This window comes from Macaca thibetana, chromosome 18 (genome assembly GCF_024542745.1).
Source record: "Macaca thibetana thibetana isolate TM-01 chromosome 18, ASM2454274v1, whole genome shotgun sequence".
In the NCBI taxonomy this organism is placed as follows: domain Eukaryota; kingdom Metazoa; phylum Chordata; class Mammalia; order Primates; family Cercopithecidae; genus Macaca; species Macaca thibetana.
This window is the reverse complement of record NC_065595.1, coordinates 48,286,197-48,299,152: the sequence shown is the minus strand read 5'-3', so window position 1 is coordinate 48,299,152 and position 12,956 is coordinate 48,286,197. Positions and strand designations below refer to the sequence as shown.

At 43.1% G+C, this 12,956-nt stretch overlaps 1 protein-coding gene across 2 annotated transcripts in view; it reads right to left on the bottom strand.

Annotated features, from left to right (window-relative positions):
* GAREM1 (GRB2 associated regulator of MAPK1 subtype 1) overlaps window positions 1–4,001 on the bottom strand; it is a 199,554-nt gene extending 195,553 nt beyond the window's left edge. For both annotated transcript variants that reach the window (XM_050768270.1, XM_050768271.1), the window contains exon 1: window positions 3,857–4,001. In XM_050768270.1, coding sequence (XP_050624227.1) covers window positions 3,857–3,977 — 121 coding nt within the window. In that variant the 5' untranslated portion in view covers window positions 3,978–4,001. The remainder of the gene's footprint in view (window positions 1–3,856) is intronic.
* Window positions 4,002–12,956: the final 8,955 nt, after the last annotated feature.

Here is a 12,956-nt window from a genome sequence, read left to right as displayed (position 1 = left end):
AAATTACATCCCCTGGAAGTATTTAAACTTAGGATCAAAAGTTTTAGCATTTAACTGAAGAATGTGCTTAGGGATAGAGTTTCACCAAATCTTTTACAAGGCATAGAAGGAAAAAGGTTGTAAGAATGGTACTCTAATACAAGCTTTCAGGGTCTATCCAAGATGAAATGAGGAGGAGAGAGAAAATGAACAATTTCCCACCTATCCAGTTTTCAGTGAGGATGGCTGGGGGTGGAATGAGGATTAGTATTTTCTCCATCTTCTCCTTGGTCCTAAGTACATTTGCTGAACCCAGTTCTACAACCAACAGTTTATAAGACTGATATCAATCAGTTTAAATATCTGATCTTAACTGTACTGCTGACTGGGCTTAGACCTCAGCTCATGAGATATATCTCATCAAATCTCCCAAGGAGAACTGCTAGAGTACCTCTCCTTCGGTTCTCCAGAAAAACTTATGGGGCAATATTTATAAAGGCTCACTTATTTTGTATTTATCTTATCATACAAAGGCAAATTTCACCATCAAGGATGTAATATTGAACACATCTATCTACCTGGCACTTCAGGAGTGGCACATATAATACAAAGAATTGGAGAGTTCTTTACATATCGTGTAGTGAATATTCTAGGGATGGCGAATGTCCTGAAGAGTCATCTCAACAGACACATCTACATTACTAGGCCCTCGAACCCCAATGTTTTCCTTTTTTTCTCCTGTTCTGTAACCTCTTCTCCCCCACTGCCTCTTGCCTCTTTTCAGCCACTCCTTTGGGAAGCAGAAAGTCGTATATATGATGGATGAGGCCAGCACTTAATTTGGTATCTACATTGTTTTTAAAATACTGACTTTCCAGTCCTCAAGCTCTCAGAGACACAGTGAACCTATTTAGAGCAGATGTCAGAACAACCTCAACCCTTCTCTCCTTTAGCATAAGGAGGTAGCCCAGTTTGAGATAAGAGGTCAGTCTTCAGAGTCAGAAGGTCGGCTGGAAATTCCACTCCACCATTTACTAGGTACGAGTGTTCAGGCAAGTCAATTTCTCTGAATCTTAGGTTTCTGAAGTTCTTAAAACTTGTGTTGCTGAGGATTTGAGACAATACATATTATGCATCCAGAAATGTACCAGCCCATAGTAGGCTTTTGATAGTCAATAGTTGTGAAATTAGATTTTTTTAATGTTCTTTAAAAAGTATCTAAAATTAGCCAATCATTTCCTCTTGGCATAATGTCAACTACTGGCATGTTTTTCAATTTTGTTCTAGTCTCTTTAAAAACAAGTGATTTGGAAAATGACTACCTTTCATGTCTAAGTATAGGGTGGGCGTGTGCGATGTAAAATGTACCTGCAGTACTAAAACTGGGGAAAAGGCAAACACAGGATGAGGATAGCACAAAACTTAAGATTTCACCTATAACATTTATAAATATGCCAGCATGTCCTCAACCTGTCCTAAACTGTGTGAAACATGTTTAAAAACATGCACAGAATCTACAATTGACTCTTTTAAAGTCTACCCAAATTCAACTGCTGAAACAACACTTTCCCCAATCAAATTAGTAGAGAATTTTTTTGTAAATACTTAGTATTTTCAGGATGTGGGCAGACTGATACTACCACAATGCTCACGTTGGTGTAAATGAGGATTTCCTTTAGTCGCTAAAGCAATTTGACAATGTGTATCAAGGATTTTAATAGTACTGACATGCTTGTTCAGCAAAGTAGAAATATATTCTAACCAAAAAACTCCCAGATGTATGTACAAGAGTATTCATTATACCACAATTTTTAATAGCACAAAATGATATAGCTTAATAATGTCCACAATAGGGGCAGAAATTACATGGTATAGCTTAGCCCATGAACTCTTTGGCAGTTATTAAAAATCATGTTAACAAAAATGTTTAAATGAGATGGGACTGTTAAGTGAAAGAAGCAAGTTATAAAGCAGTATCTGGCAATGATTCCAAATGTGTATGTGCCACTATGATTCTCAAGCGGCAATAAGGAAATAAGAGAAATTTACAATGAAGAATTGGAATTACATGTAGTGATCAAAATCCATTCCACAGCTTGAAAGGACACAGTGTTAAGACTCACTACCCACGTCCTCATTTTAGAAAGAAGTGTGGGATGAGTACACTGCTGATTCAGATCCTTTTTATGAATGGCAGGGATAGAAAAGTGGGAAATAAAACTAAAAGTCATGTCTGAAAGTGATATTCCGCCCCTTTAAACTTTCAGTTTAATGAAGCTTTTGAGTGACTTTTATACCACATGCAGCAATGCTCTCTGCCTAGCTACCAAATTTGGCAGTGTGCAGAGATGAGAGAAGGTAGGAAAAGGTAAGGACTCACAACCTTCCAATATACACAATTTTGGAGGAGGAAATGAAACGTTGCGAATACACACACACACACCAATTCAGGTCTGCAGATGCTATTTAAAGCACACAACATTTTCCCACCCCCACTCTAAGCAGAAACGCCTCAGCACACCACCCGTGTGTCCCGCCCAATCCCCCCCTCCGCTTCAACAGCTACTGTGATCTGCACTTCATCACTAGTTTTAAAACTTCCAGCTTATTTCCGATGCACCCTACTACTACCAACAATCAAACGAGGATAGCAAGCAAGCCAAGGCTGTTTTCCAGCTTTCACGAAGTTGCCTGCATTTATTTTTCACATCAGATATACAAATGTCTAATCAAACCCCACAGATAAGAAACAGAATAAAAACTCCTTTGTATATGTATACATCTCATGTTACCCACTCTTTTACCCTAGGAAACAAGGAGTAACCCTAGTGCCTGTGACTCGAAATGACATCTTTCTGCTTAGTGTTCTCCTGACCTGGCCTGTGCAGCCACAGCTCTGCCTGCCTGTCTGCCAGCCTGGGCCCGGGTACTTCCACAGCTGCCCCACAGCAGGGCAGGCTTCTTTCTGCAAACAGTCTAAAATCGCATGAAGCCAAAGCCCACTGAAGTTATGATGAAAACAAGAGAAGCCCAAACACACCTAAATTGCCACCTTACATGTCATCACTCTCAAACTGAAAGGTGTCTACTTGCTTGACAGTATGCGCAACGATGTGTTTGCAGCTGTCACACCGCAGAATAAACAGTTGGGGGAAGGAGCTGGGTGGGTTTCTGGTGGTCAGTTTCAGGAAATACACCCTTGTTAGTTCTGAGCTCAGGTTCCATATCAATATGTTTTGATTTATTTTTTTTTCCAGGCTGGAAATGAGCTAACCTAATAATTAACCTTAAGCATACCATCACTTCTGCTAAAAACATTTTCTACACACAGACCTAAAGTACTTTCGGTTGGGTTAAACAAAACAGACAAGCGGTAATACAAGGTCTCTGAGAAATATGATCCTTTTCAATGGTCACCCAGGAGCTTTTCCTCTTAAATCTGTTTGGCGGGGGATGGGGGAGACAGGGAGGAGAGCACCCAAATTAAGATGCCACCCAGAGCACAATGATAGTCTCAAGAAAGTTGCCTAAGATAACTCTTCAGGGTTTCCCTAGTTGAGTAATTCTTGCAGGCGGGTGGGGAGGGATCGCTGGCGTCCAAAATTACGATCTGCAGAGGTCTCCCTATGTTGACTTTTTTTTTTTAGGGCGTCCTTTTTAATTACACTGCAAGGACTCTGATTTCCACCTCCCTGTCTGCTGCTGGAGGGAGTTGAGAGCAACGCGCCAGGGCTGCGGCAGCCGCTCCGGCCAACTCCGGCGCTCGGGGGCGGGCAGCCCACTCCCCTCGGGTCCCACCCTCTCCAGCACACGCGCGCACACCCGCGTGGAGACGGCTGTCCTCGCCCGTCTGCCCCGCGCCCCAGCTGGGACTCACCGTTGTCCAACCGCGCGATCTGGGGCAGCCGGTAAGTGCTGACCAGGAGGTCGAGCGGCACGGCCACCGAGCTCCACTTCACATCCTTGAGGCTGCAGCCCAGCGAGGGCGCCGGGTCCATCTCCCCCGCCGCCGCCGGCACCACCCGCGCCTCAGCGGCCGCCGCTGCTGGCGTTCGCGGTCTGGGGCGCGCGGGAGGCGCCGGGCAGCTCCGGCCGCGGGCAGCCGGGGGGCGCGGCGACTGGGGCGGCCCAGAGGGAGGGGACCGGCGCCCGGCTCAGCTGCCGCTGCGGGGCATGGCTGGGGCGCCCCGCGTGCCCTCACGCCCGGAGAAGACTTAGAGCAGCCCCGCGGCTGCGGGCGGCGGCGGCGGCGGCGGCGGCCCGGGTGGCTGCGGCGGCTCCCGCTCCGCCTCCTCCTCTGGCCCTGGGTCTGCAGCTGCGGCGGCCGCCCGCTCGCCTCCTCCTCCTCTTACCCCTCCTTCCCTCCGCCTCGAGCGTGTGAGGAGGAGCCGCGGGTCTGAGAAACGCCATAGCAGCGCTCCCAGCACTGACTAATCAACAAGGTGCGAGCAACGCCTGCGCAGCTCTGGGAGACACCGCCTCCGCCTCCCCGGCGCCGCCTGCTCCGCCCCCCACTCGGCCTCCGCCTCCCGCAGCTCCCGCGGCCGGGCGGGCTCCGCTCGGCGTCAGCTCCCTGGCCGTGGCCGCCAGCGCCCGCGGCTCGGCGCGCTCCGCAAGCTTTAGCTCTCGCTCCCCCGTCCGACCGCTCGGGCGCCCTGCAGTCTCGCCGGGTGCCGCTGCGCGTCCCGACTCCTTCCCCGCCCAGGCCCGTTCCCGGAGCCCGGGAATTGCCGAGCGAGCTCAGGGATCGCTCCCTGAGTCTTGGTGTCGGACACCGTCCGCCTCCACTCCTATCCTGGCAATGCAGTGGCGAAATACAGGGCACAAGAGACCTTTAGTGGCGCTCCGTCTTGCTTCCTGGTGACCCAGACATTGGTCAGGAGAGTGCCACAGCCCAACGCGGCTGGGGACAGCAGGCGTGGAGCACGCCTTGGCATTTCCCGTCAACCCTACTCCTCCACCATCGGAGCTGGAAATGACTCCCACCAGTCTCAGCTTTGGCTGCTAGACAAGATAAAAAGGGCATAGCACTGAAAAGCAGAAAGGTGGTAGGTGATCAGTACCCACATACAGGAAGGTGGCCATTCGGTCTAGGACCTTCACTGAGTGAAGGAACTGCTGGAGGCGGCGGGAGATGGTGAGGCCACCAAACACCGTAGACACAGAGATGGGAAGGGAAAACTAGGTTACTGGGAGGCTGCTGGGTCAGCTGTTCTCATCCGCTTTTCCCACTCGGTTCCCTTATCATCTTAAAGGTTGGGATCATTCTCGTTTTCTAGGTATATGTACCGAGACATTAGGTAGTTTAGCAAGATTTCATAACTCGTAGATGGCCGTGCTGGGATTCAAACCTACAGTTTGCTTTGCATGATCAACCATTCTGTCTCTCCCAATGTTTGGCATGGCCTGCTCACTGTGGACAGAGCTCAGAATATAAAGGTGGCATGTCCTGCCTTGTATGCTAATTCTTTCTTTCTTTCTTTCTTTCTTTCTTTCTTTCTTTCTTTCTTTCTTTTTCTTTCTTTCTTTCTTTCTCTTGCTTGCTTGACATTTTGTTAAAATAGCAGAGGTGAGTGGTTGCTAAGGATGCGTATCTGCTCTGTTTTCAACACGTATTCAGTGTTTAGTGCTTGATAAGGTACAGCAAGTACCCACTTCGCCAGCCCAAGGGGACTTGAAAACATCCCGCTGCCTTTTCCTGGCTTGGTTTAAAAGGTCTGTGCTAATAAAGCACTCCATTAACATTTGAAGAAAAACAGATTCTTCTATACCCACCTTCCTGATCCTCTCCCTTTGAAGCATTAGCTATAATTTTCACAAAATTCATCTGAAAGTTTTGCCCTTTGAGTCATTCACATTGATTTTTTGAAAAAATTGTGGAAAAAAGTGGGGAGTAGTTTACTACAGAGTGTATGGAGAATCAGAAGTCCATAAAGTTCTAAGAATGGCTCACATAGAGTGTTTCGGCCGGGCGCGGTGGCTCACACCTGTAATCCCAGCACTTTGGGAGACCCAGGCAGGCGGATCACCTGAGGTCAGGAGTTTGAGAGCAGCTTGGCCAACGTGGTGAAACCCTGTCTCCCGTCTCCACTAAAAATGCAAACATTAGCCAGGCGTGGTGGCGGGTGCCTGTAATCCCAGCTATTCGGGAGGCTGAGGCAGGAGAATCGCTTGAACCTAGAAGGTGGAGGTTGCAGTGAGCGCAGATCTTGCCATTGCACTCTAGCCTGGGCGACAAGAACGAAACTCTGTCTCAAAAAAAAAAAGTTTCAAAACTTTAAAGATTTAAGTGGCAACTATTTTTTTTTTTCTGAATGATTAATCATTTCTGGAAATAAAGCTCAGACTCCAAAAATGGCATAGGAAACATCTAAGACTGTGCAGGGTCAAGGGTCTTTCAACCTTTAAGTAGATCCTAAACCCTTACATGGTAGGCTGATTTTTAAAAAAATTACTTTGTTACTTTTATATTCTCTTGAAAAGCTTCAGAGAATAAGAGAAGTAGTTTCCTCTCACAAAAGGACTGGTGACTTATGACCTAAAGACAAGATAAAAAGTAAAAAGATTAATGTAGTCAACTTTTTAAAAATCAATAAAGGACTTACATTAGATCTGCTATTGCTGACCTTGCAGAAAATGTTTTATTTCAATCTTGAGTATTAAAAGGAGGAAATTTTAATGAGCTGCAAATCCTTAGTAAGTTTCATGTCCTGGAAGAACTCTTACAGAAGGATCTTATTTGTGAGATGGAAAGTATAGGTTAAACTGTCAAAAACCAAAAAAAAAAAAAAAAAAAAAAAAACAAAAAACAGTTGAGAGTGGTAATCTTTCAGTCTGGCTGAACTGTACTTCCAAACATGTTTGTTAAGGTTGTTGGAACAATGCAAACTATGTTTACAAAAGCATTACAACTTGGTGCAGGAGCAAAACTTACAGGACTTTGAAGTTTATGAAAAAGGAATATCCAAGAAAAGTTTTCTTTGAGGCAACATTTGATGCACTGGTCCCTTGTTCCTACTGAGTACCTTTACAAACTAAGACTTGTGAATTAAAATATCAGCTCCAGGACCAAATGGATTGGATTGGATTAGTGGCTCTGCTCCTATTTAGTGTCATGGGAAACTTGCTGTTTCCTCCTCTGAAAAATGAAGATAATGACAGTACTCATCTCATAGGATTGATATGAGGATTTAATCATTTAGTATACATTTAGCATTTAGAATAGTGCCTGATACTATTCTAGTATCAGAATACTAGAATAGTGCTATTCTAGGAATACTAGGAAGTGCTATGGAAGTATTAACATTTGCTATTATTATTAAAATAACCATTGGCTTTAAAGGGCAAAATTTACAGAAAAGATGAAGAGACAAATGATGATTTGAATAGATTTGAAAAGTAAGAAATGATTAGATTTGGGAAAATAGTTATATCAGGCAACGAATAGAAGAACACTTTTTAAATGAAAAACCTAGCTGGGGGACTTCATTGCAAATCTAGAGTCTGCGGGGTTAATTTATTCCACAGTGAGCCAGCCTGCTACCAGCAGACCCAGGCAGTGATCATGACGACTCTGTATATGCTGTTGATAAGCCCAAAGGTGAATCAGGTAGATGACACTACAGGACTCAAGTGACGGACACTTGCCGGCTTCCTAACTGTGAGTCTACTGTTTATATATGCATAACTTGTTAATTCTCTGCATTATCAGCTTTGTAAGATAAAAATATTACATGTTGGTTTTCCTCATATCAGAGTGTCCTGGCTCACATAATATTCTTGAGGTCAAGTGTGATATCAAAGTTCACAGCCCTAGTGATTTTTTAGGTCTCCACATTCTTTTCCCTTTCACTTAATTGCCATGTGATCCCCAGAGCTAACTTGAAGGACACTCCCTGGCTAACGCCTTTTGCAGTATCTATATCTTCATTGTCTATGAAATTAAATGTAAAGCCCTTGGCATGGCATAGAAAGTTCTTCCCTTATGTGGCTGGGTCTGCCTCCCTAACCTCACTCCTGTTAGCTACCTTCTAATACCCTATGATCCAGGGTAGCACCTGCTTGTAGTTGCCCAAATGTGTCATGCTAATGCATACCCTCGCAGAGCTTGTTCTGTCAGCTTAGAATGCCTTTCTCCTTTTCTCTTACTGTGAAAACCTAATTCCAGCTCCAACTTCCTGCATTCCATGAACTGTTGTGTCTCCTTCTCCAAGGAGATTCCTTTTTCTGTGTTACCATTGCACTTGCAATACCTCTTTTGCCTGTACTAATTGTGCTCTGATTAATTATCTTCCTATATTAGCTTTGCCTACTAGACAACAGTTGACTGTGGACATAAAAAGAGTATTATTTTTCACCTCTGTTTCACCAGCCCCTGTTACCATGCCTGGCACATGGCAAGTGCTCAAGTAATGTTTGTTGAATTGAGTAATCAGTGCACTGTCATCTTCTCACACTATATTATTTTGTAGGTCACTGCAACTCCTTTTTTTCCCCCAAGCCAAACGGTATACAGCTTTAAAATTTTATTTATTTTATTTTATTTCATTTCATTTGTTATTTTATTTATTTATTTTTGAGACAGGGTCTCACTCTGTTTCCCAGGCTGGATGCAGTGGCACTATCATGGCTCACTGCAGCGTCCAACTCCTGGGCTCAAGCGATCCTCTTGCCTCAACCTCCCAAGTAGCTAGGACTACACTCATATACTACCATGCCTGGATTTTTTGTAGAAACTAGGTCTTGCTATGTTGCCCAGGCTGGTCTTGAATTCCTGGGCTCAAGCAGTCTACCCACCTAGACCTCTCAAAGTGCTGGGAGCTACTATGCTTGGCCTTGTATCCAGCTTTATTAAGACACTTTCCTGCCAGGCCCGGTGGCCCACGCCTGTAATCCCAACACTTTGGGAGGCTGAGGCAGGTAGATCACGAGGTCAGGAGATTGAGACCATCTTGGCCAACATGGTGAAACCCCATCTCTACTAAAATACAAAAAATTAGCCAGGCATGGTGGCGCGTGCCTGTAATCCCAGCTACTTGGGAGGCTGAGGCAGGGGAATCGCCATCCAGGAGGAGGAGTTTGCAGTGAGCTGAGATCATGCCACTGAACTCCAGCCTGGAGACAGAGCAAGACTCCATCTCAAAAAAAAAAGATACTTTTCGTAAACAATCATGGTATCAGGCAGGACATGTGCAGACAGTCATTAAGAATATAGAACAGCTTTCAAATTCTCTCCTTCAATGGACTATTCAAATCAGAAAGCCATTCTAAAACCCAAACGAACTCTTCATTTGATACCCTGACCCAGCCACATAAGGGAAGAACCTTCTATGCCATGCCAAGGGCTTTACACTTAATTTCATAGACAATGAGGATATAGATATTGCAAAAGGCGTTAGCCAGGGAGTGTCTTTCAAGTTAGCTCTGGGGATCACATGGCAATTAAGTGAAAGGGAAAAGAATGTGGAGACCTAAAAAATTACTAGGGCTGTGAACTTTGATATCACACTTGACCGCGAGAATATTATGTGAGCCAGGACACTCTGTTATGAGGAAAACCAACATGTAAGGGAAAGTTTAGATGAAGGGTTGACATTTCACATTTAGCATGTTGTTTGACTTTTCATGAGCCAACCCTGACTTTCAAGAAATGAAAAGCAATGGTGGAATTTATCTGACAAGCCACAATCTAGAACAGGAACCGCTGCTCTTTTGAGGGATGCCATCTGAAGGGTACCACTGGAAAGTCCAGATTGCCTGGCACACGGGTAACTGATTTTGGGAAGGTCTGGTTCCAACAGGTGACTGGGTTTAAGGGAGTTAAGTCTACCCTGAAGGCAGAGAGCGAGAGGAGGACATAAAAATGCAGTTTAGTTTTTCCACACCACCAGGCATTTGTGCCAAGGTGGCTATGTGTGTCAGCCTCAGGGAATCCTTCCTCCTGGACGCCAAGAGGAAGACTCTCAAAACTAGAAAGGAAAGGTATTTTCCCACATCAATCCAGCTTCAGGAACATTCTATTGGTAATATATGCCCCTTCCTCAGAAAACCACAATGAAGTGTTCGGTGTGCTAACAACATAGCCTAAAAAAACAGGAAAACAAAATTCTGCAGTTTCATATAATTTGGTAAAAAATCCTATTTCAAAGTAAAAAATCCTATTTCAAAGTGCTGTCACCAGAGTACACAGATATCGAAAATACACACACTGCACTCGGCATCTGCAGCGCCTCAGCTTCCTGTGCCTGGTCTGTTTAGGCATCTTCATTTTCTGCAAGGTTATTCCCATCCTTGCCAGCATCAGGAATGCTTTTTTCATTTGGGTACCTTCTCTCCCTCTTTTGCAAGGGCCTTTTTAGGTTTGGGCTCTGGCTTAGGAGAAGCAGATTTAGCAGACAACCTTGCAAGTCTTCTGTGGTCCATCCTTCACCTTGATTTCAACTTCTTAGCATCCCCTTCATCTTTTCTCTTGGGCAGGTTGGCGACTGCAGGTTGGCGACTGCAGGTTGGGACATAAGTGCTGGAATCAGAGATGCAGCAGCTTGCAGGCTTTGCTCAGTCCCAGGGTCACTCTTGCCTCTTTTTCACGCTGCTCTAATCTCTTGATTATAAACAATATTCATCAAGTCTAGAAATGTTCAAGATTTTTGAGATTCTAATTCCAAATGGCAATATTTCCTATCAGATTGGCCCCAATTCTTTTTATTCATCTGAAAATTGGAATTTCATTGAATTCAAGATCTGCACTCTTATAACCCAACTAGAGATTATGCTTCTAGACTAGCAGTTCTAACATGTATTAAAATCATTAGCATATGTGTTATTGTTTGTTAATTTTTTATCTTCCTTACTAGGACTTTACCCCCAGAAGAGCTTTCTTTATTATCTCTGCATCCCTAGCATTTGGCATATAGTAGACTGTCTGTATGTGTGTGTGTGTGTTGAATAGATATATAGAGTGACATATATGCATGCATATGTATATTTTGATATACATATGTTGAATGGATAAAAGTACCATAAAAAAGCATATCTCATATGGACACTTTCTGAAAGTCTCTTAAAAAATACTCAAACCGGCTGGGTGTAGTGGCTCACACCTGTAATCCCAGCACTTTGGGAGACTGAGGCGGGTGGTCACTTTTGGTCAGTAGTTACAGCCTGACCAACATGGTGAAACTCCATCCCTACTAAAAATACAAAAATTAGCCAGGCATGGTGGTGCGTGCCAGTAATCCCAGATACTGGGGAGGCTGATGTAGGAGAATCACTTGAACCTGGGAGACAGAGGTTGCAGTGAGCCAAGATCATGCCACTGCATTCCAGCCTGGGCGACAGAGCAAGACTCTGTCTCCAAAAAAAAAAAAAAAAAAAAAAAAAAGCTCAAATTTACTTTGTCATTGTTCCCTTTTGATATAGGACATGCCTTTCTTAAGTAGATCACTGGATAAGACAGATATTACAGTGCCAATATAGGAATATTAAGGAAAATATCACCAGTTGCAAATGAAATTTGATGCAGGCTTGTTTGCTTTCAAAACAATACATAACAAATCTCCATTTAGAAATACATATCACATTGTGACCCGGTACACACATACATATAAATTGAAACAAAAGTTATACAAACAATATTTATTTGCATATTTATCGTATCTACTGCCTCCTGATCTTTTACTTTTTATTTATTTCTTTATTTTTAGTGCTAATTATGACCCACTAACTTTTTTTCACAGTCTATAATCGGCCACAACCTGTAATTTAAAATCCACCATTCAAAATAATAGTTCCTTTTGTGCATTAAGTATTTACATTTCATCAAAAGAGGGGGCATTAAAGGTTAAAATTGTAGGAGTTTCTAAAATTTATGAATACTCAGAAGCAAAAATGTAGATGATAACTTAATTATTTTATTTACCAAAATCATCATATATGTGTCTCTATGTGTATGTGTATGCATGTGTATGTGTAACTTCATAGGTTGTAAGTTTGGGTTTATGAAAAAGCTACCTCTTTGTAGGTGGTGCTTTTACTTTTACTCTCAACCGAGCACAAGACCTCCTCTTGAGAAGCTGCTGGTAGTGAGAAATGGTCTTGCGTGGGGTGTGGCTTTTCTGCCATTTGAATAAATTCTTTCTGAAAATAAAGCAGAATTGCTAACTAATCACTAATTATTCATTGTGCGTATGTGAATGAACTGTTTTTAATACTACACTTAAACTATTGGTTAAAGCAACAGATAGCTTAATTGGTTATGTCATTCATTAACTAAATAAGCTGAGGTTCTTTGCGCCTACAAGAGTCTATGGTTTATGACATAATTTAGATTTTTCTCAATGTATTTATTGACTTAATGTGGCAAAGCAGAGGTAGGAAACCTTTCATTTTGTTATTTTTAGTGTCAAACTAATCATTCGTATTATTAAATATTTATTAGTGCCCCAAATCTTCCAAGGATGTATACGAGTTTGTTGTTGAGCTGATGATTTGAATCTTGAAAGGAGTTTCAGTGTCAGTGACTTACAGACGGCTTCCAGTTTTAAGCCTTCCATAGAAAGATAATGAGATCTTAGCTCCCTGCTGACAAGTCCTCTAAAGAAAGGCTGTCATACATATTTTCCTAGGTTGCAGATTCTTCTCCCATCTCTTGTAGTAAGCAGGGAGAAGGGAAAGACAAGAAAGATGGTGGTTATGGTGGGTACCTCCCTGGGCTATACTTGTTCAAACTGGACACATTAAGTTCCTGGTCTCTGAAGGCTTGAGAGTATCACATTAATGTACTTAGAACTGCTTAAGATTATACTTAACTTCCCTAGTAGACTTTCTAATCATTTCCAAACCCATGTCTTAAAGAGTTTGTGCGTTTCCCCCACCTCAGAAGCAAATTAAAAATTTCCCAAAAATTGTGTTTAAAATATCTATTTTATAACATTTTAAGATACAAAACATATAATGAAGGAAAAATATGACCTATAATC